Below are 18216 nucleotides of genomic sequence, written 5' to 3'. Positions count from 1 at the left end.
AGAGCGACTTCAATTTGCACCTTTTATTCAAGTATATCACAGCAGTTTATTACAGTAAATATATCATTTCACAAAAAGAAGGACTGCAAGGAAGGACAGAACAATGTGTGTGGATTTGATTTGCTTCATAGTAGTAAAAATAAAAGGGGCACAAATTCTGGTAACACTCAAAAACAAAATCCCTCAACCATCGTCAATCATAAAGGGGTATAGATCTACAAATTAACTAAAAAAAACAACCAAATACCTTTCCTCCATCATACAGCATCGACTTAAGAATCTCCTGACCATAATACAACAAAAAAAACAGGTTTAGTGGGTCTTTAACGCCTACCTAAAGCAAAATGCTATTGTTCTATGGACTTCCTACACTCAGTAAAAACCATCTGAATTAGACTCTGGTCAACTAAAGGTAAAGAACTGTAGTCAAACACATAGACTTCCACATTGTAACATTTTTAAATGCAGGATTTTAAGAGTTAATTTTCTAAAAAATATATTAGTGGTGCTTCTGAAATGAAAACTCCATTTGCGTTATACGTGCCGACCGAGGTTTGATTAAAGGCCAATTGCATTACGCTAGTAAATAGCTTTAGCAAGGTATTTGTCTTGTGATTTGGCATTATCTAAAGCTCTATTTTCATTACTCTCCAATATGGTCAGCATTACAGTAGTTTCTTCAACGCTACACCAGATTAGCATGTTGACGATACTACAGGGGGACCCGAAAATGCGCATAAAAACTCCCCCCATCATCCTCCTCTATGGTAATAAGTGAAAAAGAAGCATAGCCACCATCATCTCCACCCTCATGGAATAAATATTAATGTAGCAGAGACCTGAGACCAGTAAAAACCCCGTTTCTGAACGTCGTGCAACACCTGCTACAAAAAAACGTGCTACATCGCGAGTCTCGGCACAAATTTAATGTAACAAAATTTCCAATTGGTTTTATTTGAACAAAATGTTGAACATATGACGAATAATTTAATAAATAACGAATGGACATGCAATAGCACAAAGGCGGCATTTGAGAATAATAATAAAAAAGCGCTAATGAAATGGACTGAAAGATACGAAACAAACATGGCCACTAATATAGGAAATTGATGGGATGCACATGTAGAAACAAAAAAAAAAAAAAACCCGGAAATATACAGTATATAACATTTCACCTGTATTAAAATGCCATTTCTTTTCTCGGCTCATAAGCAGAACAACCCCGAAGAATAAAAAAAAAAAGTGAAGAAACGCATCCGAACAAACCCCGAGGATTACTGCAGCAGCCACATGAGGTGATCCAGTACCTTAGCTTGAATTTCTGAAGGGCGCAGAGATTTCTTTATAGAGGTCAACAAATACTGTTTAGAAGTAAACAGGTCATTACTTTCGTCTCTTCGCATGAAAACAACTTGCTGAGGTAGCTGTGGTTCTGTCTCTCACTCGCACTGCAGTAGTCCAAAGCTAACTCATAGTCTTTTCCTTTCTTTTGCATATGTCTTAAAGTGTTTCCTTTTTTTTTTTTCTTTTTCTTTATAGCACCGAATCCTAGACAAGGTCACGAGGACTCTTGAACTTGGATCATCTTTCTTTTTAAAGCGATGAAAGCAGAGAGTTAACGAAAGTTTGGAAAGGGAGAGCAGATTTAAAGGGACAGTTCACCCAAATGTGAAGATTTGCATTTGATTTATTCATTTAAAGACCGTAAAAGATTCCTTTTATGGTCTTCGGTTGAACATTGAATACGATTTTTAAGCTGAAACTGTGGTTCTTCATAAAATGGCGATTCATAAAATGCAAGTCAAAGACTACAAGGACTCTTGAGTGTCAGAAAAAAAATACTTGTGTTACTAAAGTTGCTCTTTGAGAGTACAAAAATAATACAGGCGAAGCAAAATTAATCTCAATCTCAAAATTAAAGACATTGAGCTCTTATGGAACCAATGATCAGTTCCAGTTCCTACTATTGTAGACATATTCAGGATCCTTTGCCAAGATTAAAGGTAATAAGGTTCAGTTTCTTGCACAGAGCAACCGTTTTGCTATATTAGACCTCTTCAGGACACACAATATTAATTTAGCTTTGCTTTTATTATTATTTGTACTCTCAAAGTAGCTAACTAGCTAAAAATCTTCTTTAAAGTTCAAGTGAAGAAAAAAACATCTACATGTTAAATGTCCTGCAAATTAAAGGTATATTTCACCCAAATATGACAATTCTGCCATCATTTACTCACCCTAGACTTGCTCCAAACCCTTCAAAAGAAGAACACAAAAGAAGATACTTTGAAAAATGTTGGAAATGAGTAACTATTGACATTAATATTGAAAAAACAAATGGAATCACTTTATTTTAAAGGTCCCTTTAACGCATTTTGTTGAATTTAAGTTACATTGCATCTACATGCCAACTAATTCTTAATAGATTATAAGTAGACTGTTAGTTTGGGGTTAGGGTTGACATGCGTAAGTTGACATGTACTTGTAAACTTTCTTATAGATATTTAAATGTCTGTTGAAGGAGCAGTATCAGCAGATATTAAGCAGACAGTCTACTAATACTCAAATCAGAAGTAGTTGGCATGTAGTTGCAACTTTTAGTCAACAATATGTGCAACAGGGACCATCAAAATTAAGTATGTCTACTGTTACAAGTTTCCAACATTTTTGTTTGGGGAAAAATGGATTTAAAATAAGTGAAAGGTGAGTAAAAGATGGCAAAATTGTCATTTTTGAGTGAACTTTAATAGCAAATGTTCATTCTTGGGTGCACTGCCTTTTAATGCTACTTACAGAACGCGACGGAGAAAAATCTTATTAACAGCTAAAGATTAGAGAAAACACCATAAAGGGTCAATTAAACAGTATAAAACATATACAACAACAAAAATATAGTAATGCTTTAGGTTTCAAAAATTCAGCACTGCCTAGACTGCCACTTTCACCACCAATCTGCTAGCATTTTACACTCCAAATTGGTCATGTTATAATAAAAAATGACTGGCAAATGAAAGCCACGTATGATGGAGTGACCAGACAAACCATGCCGATGTTGTTTGGTGAGTTGAGAAGAGATTGGCAAACATTTACAACAACACGCCACACCGTTTTAATCGAAAAGACAACTTTTTCCAATTCTCTAAAAAGCGTTTGTCCACAAACAATGATAGTCAATATTCATTATCTATGTTTTTTTATATTCCTCAGCCTATTTTAAAAGTTAAGGCACACGCCAGGCAGTGCAATCTCCAGATATCCAGCCATAAATCCAGTTAAAATGCCAAAAAATGAACTGTTCCAAAGGGGGGAATATGTGATGGCTCTAAAAAATAATACCATTTCTCTCCTAAAGACCTATTTGTAACTAAAATCGGTCCTTTTTTCATTCAATTCTACAAACATCTTGGCCAGAGAACACAAGGAAAGGTTGGGTTTTTACAATACAGAGGTCTTCTTGCGAATCGTACAATTAACACCCAGTAGAAAACAACGCTATAGACGTCCCTACAAAACGTGTGTTTGTTTGTTTTCCAGCAGAAGTATCTAAAAAGGTGTTGATAATCTCAATGGTGACACTACACAGCTATACAAAGAGGGCGATGTGTGTTTTTTTTCCCACAGAAAATGACCAGGTGCTTTGATTTTTTTTCCACTGCTGGTGAAAATATCTGTGTGTGTGTTGGTTTGCGTCCAGTAGACGGAGGCTGAGGTTGCTTTGTGACATCACACAATCTTTTATTTTGTACGGTTTGTGTTTTGTTTGAGAAGAACAAGGAGCAGCAGACGGAAAATAAAAAGAACAATAGCACCCAATAGCACCAAGAATGATCACCGGCAATTGGCATGTGTGTGAGTTTACCAAAAAAAATAAACAAATCAAAGAAAACAACGACGAAAGGAACGAAAAGGAAACTTCCAGGAGTTTTTGTTGTGTTTGGTTCTGTAGACTGGTTCTGTTTCAGGTACCTGAGATGATAGCACCAAGTCGCCTTTGTTTCTATTGTCTGCACCTCTTTTTTTTTCTTCTTCTGTGTGTGAGTGTGTGTTTTTCTTGAGGCGTCCAGACCGGCTCGGTGTGGAGGATTTGGCTCAGGACGCTGCTGTTCCCCTCTGCTATCAAAAGAGTCTCGATCTCGCGTTTCTCTCCTCTCTGAAAGCCCTCGTTTCATCACAGGAATGTTTCGAAATGCTCAACTTGCCTCTCCATGGCCTGCAAAGCAACAGACAGAAAGCAGCTTTGTTAACAGCACTGTTTGCTCGATGTGGATCCCATCAGACATTAAAGAATAATTATAGTACACACACATACAGTTGAAGTCAGAATTATTAGCCCCTCTGTTTATTTATTTTTGATCTTTGCCATGATGACAGTAAATAATATTTGACTAGATATTTTTCAAGACACTTCTAAACAGCTTAAAGTGACATTTAAAGGCTTAACTATGATAATTAAGTTAACTAGGCAGGTTAGGATAATTAGGCAAGTGTATAACAATAGTTTGTTCTGTAGACTATCGAAATACAAATATAGCTTAAATGGGCTAATGATTTTGACCTTAAAATGTTTACAAAAAAAAATTAAAAACAGCTTTTATTCTAGCCAAAATAAAACAAATAAGACTTTCTCCAGAAGAAATAATATAATCAGACATACTGTGAAAATTTCCTTGCTATATACCATCATTTGGTATATATGTGTATATATGTATACATACATGTATGTGTGTGTATGTATGTATGTGTATATATATATATATATATATATATATATATATATATATATATATATATATATACACACACACACACACACACGTATATATATTTATATATACACATATATACACACATATATATGATGTATATAGACACTCAAACAACTATTGTTTAGCCCTACAAATAATTGAATCAAATTGTTTATTTAAACAACTGATCATAAGTATTTGTGTAAATTGGAAATCCTAATACAACAGTTACAAACAGGACAAAATGTGTGAACAATTAACTAAATCATATTCAATAGCTTCTAAATCCAGTCCGCCGGCTGCAAAATGATCCACAGATCTGACGGCGAGCTGTGGATTAAAATCTAAACACACACAGTCTTTCAGATGCTCTCGATTCAGAATGATCCTGGAATTAATAAACACGACTCTATTAAAGTCCTCTCTCAATGAGGAACTGCTATACACAAGATGCAAATGAGCCTTCAGTCACGCCGGCCGTAATTCCTTAGAGCAACTCTAATCTGTTTTCTGCTGGGCAGCGACCATTACTATTGTATTGGAGAACAGCGCGCGTAATTTCCCATGAGGCCGAGTGAAGGCTCTCCAGCATCGGGGTAATTCAAACACACAGCAGCTGTTCAGTGTGTTTCTGTCTCGTCTGAGCGCCGTCACACACACACACACACACACACGACACATGACTGAACACAACGTCAGGGGTCATTAGTCAGAGCAGCGCTACTAGTTAATAATGGTGTCATTTTAATATTGTTATATATACTATTACAACATATGTGTTATTATCCAGTGTTTTTAAACTGGTAAGTACAACCAAACTGCATTTATATGAATTCAAATGGAAATATTTATAGCAGGGTTATTATAGTTAACTGACATATACTGACTTTATTATTTCATTTATTGTTTATTAGTGAGTGCAGACATTGAAACCCACTTATCGGCCTCATTTCACTTATCGGCCTCATTCAGGACGGTGATGAGTCTGCTTACAGACAGGTTAAGGAGTAGGCTGTCTGGTGCAGTCACAACAACCTGGAGCTCAACACGCTCAAAACAGTGGAGATGATAGTGGACTTTAGAAGAAACCCCCCTGCTCTCCCCCCACTGAGCATCATGGACAGCATTGTGGCAGCAATGGAGTCATTCAGGTTCCTGGGCACCACCATCTCTCAGGACCTGAAGTGGGACACTCACATTGACTCCATTGTCAAAAAAGCTCAACAGAGGCTGTACTTTCTTCGTTAGCTGAGGAAGTTTAACCTCCCAAAGGAGCTGCTGAAACAGTTCTACACCTCCATCATTGAATCAGTCATCTGCACATCAATAACTGTCTGGTTTAGCTCAGCTACTAAATACGATCTCCAAAGACTACGTCGAATAGTTCGGACTGCTGAGCGAATCACTGGTACAACCCTTCCTACTCCCCAAGAACTGTACTTATCCAGAGCGAGCAGAAGGGCTGCCAAAATCACTCTGGACCCCTCACACCCAGCACACTGCCTCTTTGAACTTTTACCTTCTGGTCGACGCTACAGAGCACTGCGCACCAGAACAGCCCGACACAGAAACAGTTTCATCCCTCAGGCAATCCATCTCATGAACACTTGATGATAATAATTGTGGAACCAACATCACTACTTGCTATACACTTTTATACACATATACACTTATTTAACAACACACTTTACATGCCAATTTGCACATAACAGCTGCTCATATAACGTTGTATATTGTAATATACCTGTACATACACTTGTCAATCTGTATATTTGCACTCACTATTTACTTCTATTTTTAAAAAAATATATTTATTACCTGTTTTTTGTCCTGTCTCTGTAATCCTGTTGCACTGTAGAAGCTCTGTCACGAAAACAAATTCCTCGTATGTGTGAACATACCTGGCAATAAAGCTCTTTCTGATTCTTGGCTTGAGACTTCCGGTCTCAGTCACGTCTATTGATTTATAGTCAGAAAAAAACCAGCACATATTTTTCTGTGCGATTTTGTACATTTTTATTTTCGCATTATATTATTTTATTTGTTGTGCATTGTCATAAACATAATTGTCTTTAGAACATATAGTTTAACCATTTATTGCATTTTTTATTTCTTGTCATAGGCAAATGAGTCAGATGTCTAAAATAATTGGTGAAAAGAGCAATTGATTTATACTTCAATTTAGTGTTAAGTAATTGCTGTACCCTTACATTGATACTTTGCACATAAAATTGGCTCATAAAACAATTAAAACTGCTTTTATTTTTGCAGAACTAAAACAAATAAGACTTTCTCCAAAAGAAAAAAATATTATCAGACATACTGTGAACATTTCTTTGCTCTGTTAAACATTATTTGGGAAATATTTAAAAGGGGGCTAATAATTCTGACTTCAATTATATGTGCCTGTGTGTGTACTTGTTTTTATATCCCAGTGGGGACTTAAACCTGAATTCAGACTCAAGGGGACCAAAACTGAGGTAAACATGCGCATAAATCAGATTGAATGAAGTATTTTAAAAATGTAGTGAGGGTTTGGTTTAGGGGTAGGGGAATATACAGTTTGTATAGTAGAAACTTCATTTGGTCTACAAGGTTACGTTCACACTGCTAGGCTTAGTGCTCAAATCAGATTTTTTCCCAGTTCTGATATTTTTGCATGGTTGTTCACACTGCTGTTATAAATGTGGAAAATATCAGGTTTGCAGTGTGAACAGATCATGGTCCTAAACTGACCCCATGCGCAAAAGTACCGTTACGGACAGCACAAAATGTCTAATTATGCACACATTATGTATACTGTATGAAGCACGTTGTCAGGTCATGATTAATATGATTAATACCCTTTTCACAGACAACCGTGGCGTAACTGTAAATGATTGTTCTGCTACTACTAATGTGTATTTCGGCATTTGGGACCTAAAATAAGACAATTGTGATAGAAAACACTGATTATTAGTGATTTATGACAACCGCAGTGCGTGTCTCTCTGACCACCGGTGTAGTGAACTCATCAAGGGTTATAAACAGCCGCAGACTGAACTGTTAAGGCAGAGTTTCTTTATCTCCGTTTGGGTTATTTTGTTTTACTTTGTTATATACAGCAGGCACGTGCAGAAGGGGGGTTTGGGTGCTTGAGCACCTGCCCTTTTTTTCTCTCTCAGAGAGAAAGTTCATCCTTAAAATGAAAGTGCCTCTCCTTTGCGCACGGATCTCCTATCCAGAACACCGCCCGACGCTCTTCAGCTTCGTGGTCAACCCGTGCCACAGTTGTTAACCAGATTGATTAACATGCACCAGTTTTGCCTCCAAAAGGTTTTTTAAAATGAACAACCAACTTTCTGTGGTAAAGTAATTGCCCTGTGTGCCATTCTACTATGCTGCTGAGGAGCAGATCATGTTTGCAGCACAGAATTTTTATGTAAAGATTATGTAAAAGTCACATGAAATTCGACATAACCGTTCACACTGCGGTCGCATTGCAAAACATCAGATCTGTGTCTGATTTAAGACTACATATGAAAATGGCACAGATCTGACCTGAAAAGATCAGATTCCATGCGGTTTGGGCTGTTCACACTGTCATCACCTGAGTCACATGAGGGCAAAAAGGTCAGATTTAGGCCTCATTTGGCTGCAGTGTGAATGTAGCCTAAAGCTGCCTTTCCACTGCACACAACATTTGGACACGACTGTCGGATTACGCCCCCTTGTGGGCAGTCGCACAGAATTTTCAGTTTTGTCGCGCACCATGGGAGAGAAGCTGTTCTCGCAGTGTCCGAAATAGATTACAAAAGCAAGAGCCTTTATTCCGCGTGTGTTCACCATAGTTTAATGAATGAATACTAGAAACTCATAGACCACTACAAATTTTGAAGGGAATGTGGAAACAGCATAACAAATAGTATTTTTATTACTCATTTATGAATAGAAATGTTTTTTTGATATAGACTTTTTTCTGATTCAAAAAATAACCAAAAAAACACATTTCTCATCTCTCGCGCACGGACCTGCCTGGACAACACTGGAATACATCACATCCGGTCGGCCGATCGCATATGGCCTAGTCACAGGAGTTCAAATTTTTAAACGGATCTGCAGCTGAATTCGGATCCGAATTTTCCGCATAAGGAGATGATCGGAACTCCACGCAGCTCCCGGATTACTCTCCATTGGAAATGAATGACTTCCGGCCTGTCGCTTGTCGTGTGCAGTGGAAAGGAGCCTTAGGAGTCCCAAGCGAGATATAGGAACAAGTCTGAGTGTGTGTGTGTGTGTATATTACCTCTATGAGTCTGGTCTTGTCGTAGTCTCGGCGGTGCTGGTAAATACACTGGCTGAGAGCAGAGTAGACTCTCTCCAGATGATCCACACTGAAGCCCTCGCTCTTCACCACCGCCTGCTCCAGCAGAGCCTGAAACAGCAGCAAAAAAACAACATGTGACTGTCTAGTACCTCACATGACTTTATTCCAAGTAAACTGAAGTACAGCTCAGCGGCAAAGAAACAGTCTGTTCCTCACTTAATTATTTAAAATTTGAAAGGTTTTAGAGCATTTGTGCTTGCTTGTTTTTTTAAGAAAATCTAAATTAGCTAAAATAAACGAGCACTAAACATTTTAAAAGCCAGCAAATATATTTAAAATTGAATTGTAACTGGTATGCTTCAAGAATAAATTCAATAATATATAATAAGTAAAGAAAATTTTGAGTTAGCATTTTATGTTGAAGTCTATGTTTTAATTAAAAAATGTTGTAATGTTCATTCATTCATTTTCCTTCAGCTTAATACCATTATTTATCAGGGGTTGCCACAGTGGAATGAACCACCAACTATTCCAGCATATGTTTTACACAGTGGATGCCCTTCCAGTCGCATCCCAGTACTGGGAAACACCCATACACTCTTACATTCACTACAGCCAATTTAGTTTATTCAATTCACCTATAGCGCATGTCTTTGGACTGTGGGGGAAACCGTAGCACCCGGAGGGAACCCACGCCAACATGGTGAGAACATGCAAACTCAACACTGAAATCCCAACTGACCAACCTTATTGCTGTGAGGCGACAGTGCTAACCACTGAGCCACCCCTATCTTATCATCTTGAAAAATGTAATCTTAATTATAAAACGATGACTGCATTGGAAAGCAACAAAAGGTCTATTGAATTTCTCCTTTCGTGTTCTCCACAGGTTTGCAAGGACACGAGGATGAGTAAATAATGACCGCTTTGATTTCTGGATGAACTGCTCCTTACAAAAGGAACACAAAAGAAGCGGTCAGATTTGAAACGCGCTGCCAAATCTGACGCTAATTAGTATTTGATTTGTTAATGGTAGGAATAAAGCCACTCACATAAAGCCTTTCTATTTGTTCCAAGGAGACAAGCTCTTAGATTAAAATGGGTCATTTTCCTTCAAGTCTGGAAGTGAGGTAATGAATGAATCACATATAATCCACAAACACACACACACACACACACACACACACACACACACACACACACACACATGCAGCTGAAGTCAGAATTATTAGCCCCTTTGTATATTTTTTGCCCAATTTCTGTGTAACGAAAAGATTTTTCAATACATTTCGAAACAAAATAGTTTTAATAATTTCTATTAACTGATTTATTTTATCTTTGCCATGATGACAGTACATAATATTTGACCAGATATTTTTAAGATACTACTATACAGCTTAAAGTGACATTTAAAGGCTTAACTAGGGTAATTCAGCAAGTCATTGTACAAAGTTGGTTTGTTCTGTAGACATTCTCAAAAGAGGACTAATAATATTGACCTTAAAATTGTTTTTAAAATTTAAACTGCTTTTATTCTAGCCAAAATAAAACAAATAAGACTTTCTCCAGAAGAAAAAAATATTATATGAAATACTGTGAAAAATTCCCTTCTTTGTTAAACATAATTAAGGAAATATTTGAAAAAGAAAAAAATTAATTCACAGGAGGGCAAATAATTTTGACTTCAACTGTACGTCAGGTACTTAATTAAGGTTACTGTGGACATACTCTCATTCTTTTTCTCCTCCTGATTTTCTCGAAGTCTGACTTGGACCTGCTAACCAGTGACATTTCAGCTGAGCATTAAAGCTGATGATGAATGAGTGTCCTGCGGTTTTCTTCATATGAAGCTGTGGTGTAATGACATTGTTTTAGTTTGCAGAGAGTTTGCTACAAACATGCACTGAAGAAATCGGGATCCGACATGCTTCAGCAAAGCTCACTGATACAAAATCTGCTCAATCTAAATTAAAGGAGACCTGTTATGCCCCTTTTTACAATATGTAAAATGAGTCTCTGATGGCCCTAGTGTGTACACTATCTGACAAAAGTCTTGTCGCCTATCCAGTTTAGTAACAGCAATAATAACTTGACCTCTAGTTGTTCATTTGGTATCAGAAGTGGCTTATATGAAAGGCAAAGGCCTCTAGATTACGCTTATTTTACCAAAATAAAATATGATCATGCCTTGATTTTTAATTATTTAATTAGGACAGTAAGGTCTAACAGTAAGGTCTGCTTAGACAAAAGTCTTGTCACTAAACAGAAATAATGTACAGTATAGAATATAAAGTCATGGTGCAGTGGAAAAACAATTAATATTGTGTATGACTCTGATTAGCTTGGAGGACTGCATCCATACATCTCTGCAACGACTCAAATAACTTATTAATAAAGTCATCTGGAATAGCAAAGAAAGAGTTCTTGCAGGACTCCCAGAGTTCATCAAGATTCTTTGAGTTCATCTTCAATGCCTCCTCCATCTTACCCCAGACATGCTCAATAATGTTCATGTCTGGTGACTGGGCTGGCCAATCCTGGAGCACCTTCACCTTCTTTGCTTTCAGAAACTTTGATGTGGAGGCTGAAGTATGAGAAGGAGCGCTATCATGCTGAAGAATTTGCCCTCTCCTGTGGTTTATAATGTAATGGGCAGCACAAATGTTTTGATACCTCAGGCTGTTGATGTTGCCATCCATTCTGCAGATCTCTCGCACACTGAATGTAACCCCAAACCATGATTTTTCCTTCACCAAACTTGACTGATTTCTGTGAGAATCTTGGGTCCATGTGGGTTCCAATAGGTCTTCTGCAGTACTTGTGATGATTGAGATGCAGTTCAACAGATGATTCATCTGAAAAATTTACTTTCTGACACTTTTCCAAATGATCAACTAGAAGTCAAGGTATTATTTGTTGCTCTTACAGCTGGGATCAATGAGAAGACTTTTGTCAGGTAGTGTATGTGAGGTTTCAGCTCAAAATATTGCACAAATAATGTTTTAGAAGTCTTTAAAATGGCCCCTTTTAGGTTTTGATGACTGCTGCTTTACATTCATATAAATTTTCAAAAAGGGACAGGGCTAAAAACTGCAGATTAAAAACAGGGCTAAGGTTATCTCTAAGAAAAACTGAAAATAAAAAGTCAAAAGTGGTGCATCAGAATCCTAAAATTCCACATTCATAATGCCTCTTAATCACTCCTTATCATCAGCAGGTACGATAAAACTCTATTGGCAGACGGCTGCTTCTCACTCAGGACTGTTTATGCTAATGAGTGAGAGATGGTCACTAATGGGCCCCCTGTGATGACATGTACAAATGGAGAATATCAATCAAAGTGTTTCTGCAGACTGTTTTTATCAAGGGTGATTATAAAAAATAGAATCAATTTATTTTTATCAATAGAGGATGGCTATAATCTCATAATGTTGCCGCAAAACTGTTTAAGCCCCTTATAAAAGTGATTTTTGCATAGCAGGTCCCCTTTAATTCAAACACCAGAAACATGATTATTTCATTAACTGGGTGATAAAAGCTGATTAAAAGCTTGTGCATACTGTACATACATTAAAAAAATAAAATAAATCCCAGTGACAGAATTTACAGCTGGTCTGGCTGATAAATGTGGTAATAATTAAAGCGAAGTGTGGGATTTCCAAAATATAAATGATGATCATTTACTTTGAGAAAAACTTTGCGCCATAATGTAATTAAAGCATTTAATTTAACCACTTGCATGAAAAAAAAACTGAACCCATTTGAGCAAAAAAAGGCTGTCTGGTTGAAATCAAAGTTACTCAGACAGAAAAATCAATCCCTTTTATGCCATTTTAAGCAACACTAAATATCTTTAAAAGGCTGAAAACCTTTTTTCCTCAGCTTTATCACAAAGCTGCTGTTACACACCAGCCATGGGAGTTTAAGAATCGCAATGGACTAAAAAGCAGTCATAGGAAGATAGCAGCACTGCCCTGTCAGTGTTTGCAGGAGGAATGGAAAATGAATATACAGTGCCTATAGAAAAATCATCATAGCCTTTGCAAATAATTATTTATGTCATACAGCCTGAAATCAAATCACATTCCAAATAACTTTCCCAGCCTTTGAAATGTTTTGTTGCCTTCTCCTAATCTGTGCCTTTCTACAACTTTATCCTGAAGGTCTTTTGAAAGCAGGGTGTAATATGAATAAAGCTATATATTTTCACAGGTATGATCATTTCTATAGGCACTATATATCAAGAAACTACTGTCACAAAAGTCTTTGCAAGTTTCACAGTACATAAAAATGGCACAAAACAGACAGAATAAAAGTCCAATAAATGAGAAGGTAGCATTTAAAAGCTCTTTTGACAATAAAAATGTAATAAAAATTTTCTGATTTGTTTATTGGTTTATATATACACATATTTACATTTATTATAATATATCTATATTTAGTGTTTCATGCATTTCAGATGTGCACTTAAATATATAGTTTGCTCCATATTAGTTATATTATCATATGTTATCTATCTATTCATTCATCATCCATCCATCCATCCATCTATAAGATGAGGCATTGAAGATGAATCCAAGAATCTTAATGAACTTTGGGAGTCCTGCAAGAACGCTTTCTTTGCCATTCCAGATGACTTTATTAACAAGTTATTTGAGTCATTGCAGAGATGTACTGTATGGATGCAGTCCTCCAAGCTCATAGGAGCTTATTTTTATAAATTTTAAATTAATATTAAATTTATATTAATAATAATCTTTTTTATTACTAATAAGTTATAATTATTTTTCCACTGCACCATCATTTTATATTCTATACTGTACATTATTTCTGTTAAGTGACAAGACTTTTGTCTAAGTAACATCAGACCTTACTGTCCTAATTAAATCATTAAAAATCAAGGCATGATCATATTTTATTTTGGTAAAATTAGCATAATCTAGAGGCCTTTGACTTTCATATAAGCCACTGCTGATACCAAATGATAAACTAGAAGTCAAGTTATTATTGGTTATTCGTAAAACTTGGATAGGTGACAAGACTTGAAGATATGACCAAAAAAGTTGTGCTATTTTCTTAAGCCTACCTTTTTTCTGTACTAAAATATTGACTAAATTCTGTTCCAATATTCAGGTAATGTTGCAGATTCCAGGATATTTATTCATCCGTTTACTTGCCATTTGCTTTTGAAAAGAAGTATCAGTTTATGTCTTTTTTTTTTCACCTAAACATTTATATTTATATTTAAGCTGCTGTGTTGGCAAGTTCTTAAATTACATTTAAAAAAAATAATAATATATATATATATATATATATATATATATATATATATATATATATATATATATATATATATATATATATATATATATATATAGATCTATATATAAGAACTTATATATAAGCTAAATATATAAGCTATTAAGCTGTACAAAACTGATGAAGCAGGAAAAGCAGGCACGGGAATGTTAGAGATGACAGTAACACTGCTCTACGGTTTCATTTTCAGAAATAATGAAAGCTGAACATATTTCAACAAACTACTCTCAACAAAAGTCATCAACAGAGACGAAAAAGAAAGAAAGAAAGTCAAAGAATAACAGAGCATTAACCGAGAAGGTAACCTCTAAAAGCCAGTTTGACCAGTTACACACACACACACACACACCTGCATACGAAACAAAACTCTGCCAACACGTACATTTGCAGGAACGGAGGTCAGCCATCTTCAAAAGCAATTAAGATCACGACGACAGCTAATTAAGGCACATCATAATTACCTTCCAGTTCATGCGCCGCTGCAGAATGCGAGTCGTATTTACTGTTTGCACTGGCTTTAATTAAAGCGCTTCAGAATTCACATTGACATATTCATCACAAAAGATCCTCCGGCCAATCGTGAAACTCATCGAGTCATTACTACATTGCGCTGGTTGGAGTTTTCTAACATAAACAGTGACGCTTTCTGATAAGGTAAGGAGACGGACAGAAGAAAGACGGGAGCGTGTTGAGATTACCAATAGAGGCTAGTAATTGAGGACTCTCGATTAGTTTTGGGGAGACTTTTAATGAGAAAAAGCAGGGCCTGGGGAAAGGTTTTGAAAGTGTATCTTTATGGCGCGATGACAGAGCACCGACCAATGAAAAACAAGCAAATATCTTCATTAAAAAAGTGCTGGAGGACAGAGTGTAAATATAAGCTGAAGAGCAACTATAAAGGAAAACAGCTCAGTTTGAAAGGGGAAATAACCAGTTGATGGCATACAGATGATCAATATGAAGTTAGATAATCGTGTCCAGTTAGCTGAAAGTGACATTTCCAAAGCTATTTAAAAACTGCAGTATAGAGTGTAAAATAAATGTGCATTAAGTTCCATTAGTTAAGAGATAAATAATTCAACTGACAAACAACTAATATCTGTTAACATTAGTCAGTAAAAAATATAAACATTTTATCATAAGCTATGATTATTATATATAGAAAACTTGGATTTAACTTTTATAATTATGTTTAATGAACTTTCACAATAATACAGACATAATACATTTTCAAAAAACACACAAAGAAAAATAAAACAAGGGGGTAAAAAATCTCAGATTATACAGAGGGGGAAATAAGTATTCAACACGTCACCATTTTTCTCAGAAAACATATTTCTAAAGGCACCGTTGTGTTGAACTTTCAGCAGATGTTGGTAACAACCAAAGAGATCCAAATATGTAAAGAAAACTAATTTTATTTTATTACACATAACTTTATTTAAAGCTAATTAGTGACGCAGAAAATAATTTAACACATGAAGAAAGGGAGGTGTAGAAAGGCATTGAAAGCCCAGACAGCAGCTGAAATCTCTCGGTAATTCTTCAGCAATCCTCTGCCCTTCATCAGTATAAATTAATATTAGCTGCTTCAGTCCAATATTTACATTATCAGGATGATGAAGATGAAACCAGGGTGGACATTTCAGAAAGACAATGATCCAAAACACAGCCAAGAAAACTCTCAAATGCTTTCCGTGAAAGAAAATCAAGCTCTAGAATGGCCGAGCCAAACACCTGAGTTCAATCCAATAGAAAATACAAAATAAAGATTAGATTTGATAGACGAGACCCACAACACCATCAAGATTTTTACACTCTGTTGAAGTGGGTAAAAAAAACACACCTGAGCAATTCATGTGAATTCATTCTCCATATGAGAGGCATCTTTAACCGGCCATGCATCACCAAAAAAGCCTTGTATATAAAGTATAAGCATATTATTTGAACGGGCTCAAAATCAGTTTGTCCACCAAATCCCCTTATGGGATGTAAACCTATTGAACTTAAAACGGTAATATTTCTTGAGCCCAGTGAGCTTCAGACACAAGCAAGTTAATGAATATGTGTATATTATTGTAAACTCAAAGTTCAAGTAAACAAACTAAGATTAGTAAATGCTTTAGAGGCATATAGTTCATTTTAACTAAGGTGAGTTGTAATGTAATTAAATTTATAGTGTTCAAGTTACTTATTTCAACACTACTTGCATTGTCATATTATTAAACTCTATAAAAATGATACTTAATAATTAGCATGGTAACATTTTTAAAATGCAAATATAAAGTCCTGTGAAATTTGCATTATTTTGAAAATGTTTCCTTAAGTGCTGTTAACGAAGAGATTTTCAACATTTTGAAGCATGACGGTTTTAATAACACATTTTCTACTCATTTTCTTTCGTACTTGAAAATAATAATACTTTATTAGCATGTTAACATTTTTATAATGCAAATATATACAGTGGAAGTCCAAAAATGTTTAGCCTTCCTGTGAAATTAGTATATATATTTTTTACAAAACTTTTCTTTGTGCTGTTTAATGTAGAGATTTTTCAACAGTTTTAAGAACAAATTTCTAATAATTTTGATCATGTCTAATAAACTAAGTCAATTAGGTTAACAAGGCAAGTTAGGTTAATTACTAAGGCAAATTAGGATATATATATATATATATATATATATATATATATATATATATATATATATATATATATATATATATATATATATATATATAAAAATTGAAGTCAGAATTTTAAGCAAAGCCTTTAAATGTCACTTTAAGCTGTTAAGAAGTGTCTTGAAAAAAATCTAGTCAAATATTATTTACTGTCATCATGGCAAAGATAAAATAAATCAGCTATCAGAAATGAGTTATTAAACTATTATGTTTAGAAATATGTTGAAAAATTTTCTCTCCATTAAACAGAAATTGGGGGAAAAAATAAACAGAGGGGCTAATAATACAGGGGGGGCTTATAATTCTGACTTCAACTGTAAATATTCTTAAGAGGGCAAATAATATTGACATTAATTATTGTTCAAAAAAATCTAATTTGCTTTTACTCCAGTCAAACCAAAATTCAGATGGAAAAATTGCACATCAAAAAGTGTAAAAATGTCCTTGCTCTGTTAAACATCAAGTGTGAAATATATGAGAAAGGCAACCTGAAATATAATGAATGACAGGACAGAAAATGCTAAATAATTGGCATTAAAGCTCACATATGGGCAATGTTGTGGACTCTTGCTGTTTCTCTGGGTCACTGCTCTTCCTCAGTGTCACATCCATCAGCCCTGAACACAACCGTAATCCGAGACCTGTTCAAACACTCCATTTGACTCTGGCTAACAGACTTGTTTTGTAATAACCTGACCGGCCCAGACACCAGTCCCACAGATGGAGAGATACTGAGGGATTGTGGGTGTACAGGACACCAGCCAGTCAACTAATGGAGCACTAAAGTTAAAGTTATAAAAGCCTTGAAAACATTTTACACCATCAAATATTTAAAAACAATTCAGCTTCACCTACATGCAAATAACAGCCAGAGATATATCAGATTCAGAAGTACAAATATCACAGAAACTGCAGGATGAAGCCAGCCTACACATGAGCACAGGTCAGGAAGATAGAAATATTTTACAAAATAAAAACGAGAAAACCAAACCTACATAAAAACAAGAAAGGAAGCTGGTAGTCTGTTAGTTCTTAAGGGTCACAAAGTATTGCATAAGACGAACATATGTTGTATTAATAAGCACACAATGTAAGATGTTTTGCATTATACATATATAAAACACTGCTGCCAGGGTTCTGACCAAAAAATCAGAGCACATCACA

At 35.5% G+C, this 18216-nt stretch overlaps 1 protein-coding gene across 2 annotated transcripts in view; it reads right to left on the bottom strand.

Moving 5' to 3' along the window:
* Positions 1–8: 8 nt before the first annotated feature.
* Positions 9–18216, bottom strand: part of atad2b (ATPase family AAA domain containing 2B) — a 201145-nt gene continuing 182937 nt past the window's right edge. For both annotated transcript variants that reach the window (XM_056480747.1, XM_056480748.1), the window contains exons 27-28: positions 9031–9159; positions 9–4210 (exon numbers count right to left, since the gene is read on the bottom strand). In XM_056480747.1, the coding sequence (XP_056336722.1) occupies positions 4169–4210; positions 9031–9159 (171 nt within the window). In that variant the 3' untranslated portion in view covers positions 9–4168. The remainder of the gene's footprint in view (positions 4211–9030; positions 9160–18216) is intronic.

The sequence above is a fragment of the Danio aesculapii genome, chromosome 20 (genome assembly GCF_903798145.1).
Source record: "Danio aesculapii chromosome 20, fDanAes4.1, whole genome shotgun sequence".
In the NCBI taxonomy this organism is placed as follows: Eukaryota; Metazoa; Chordata; class Actinopteri; order Cypriniformes; family Danionidae; genus Danio; species Danio aesculapii.
The sequence above is the reverse complement of the archived record's forward strand: the minus strand, read 5'-3'. Positions and strand labels throughout refer to the sequence as shown.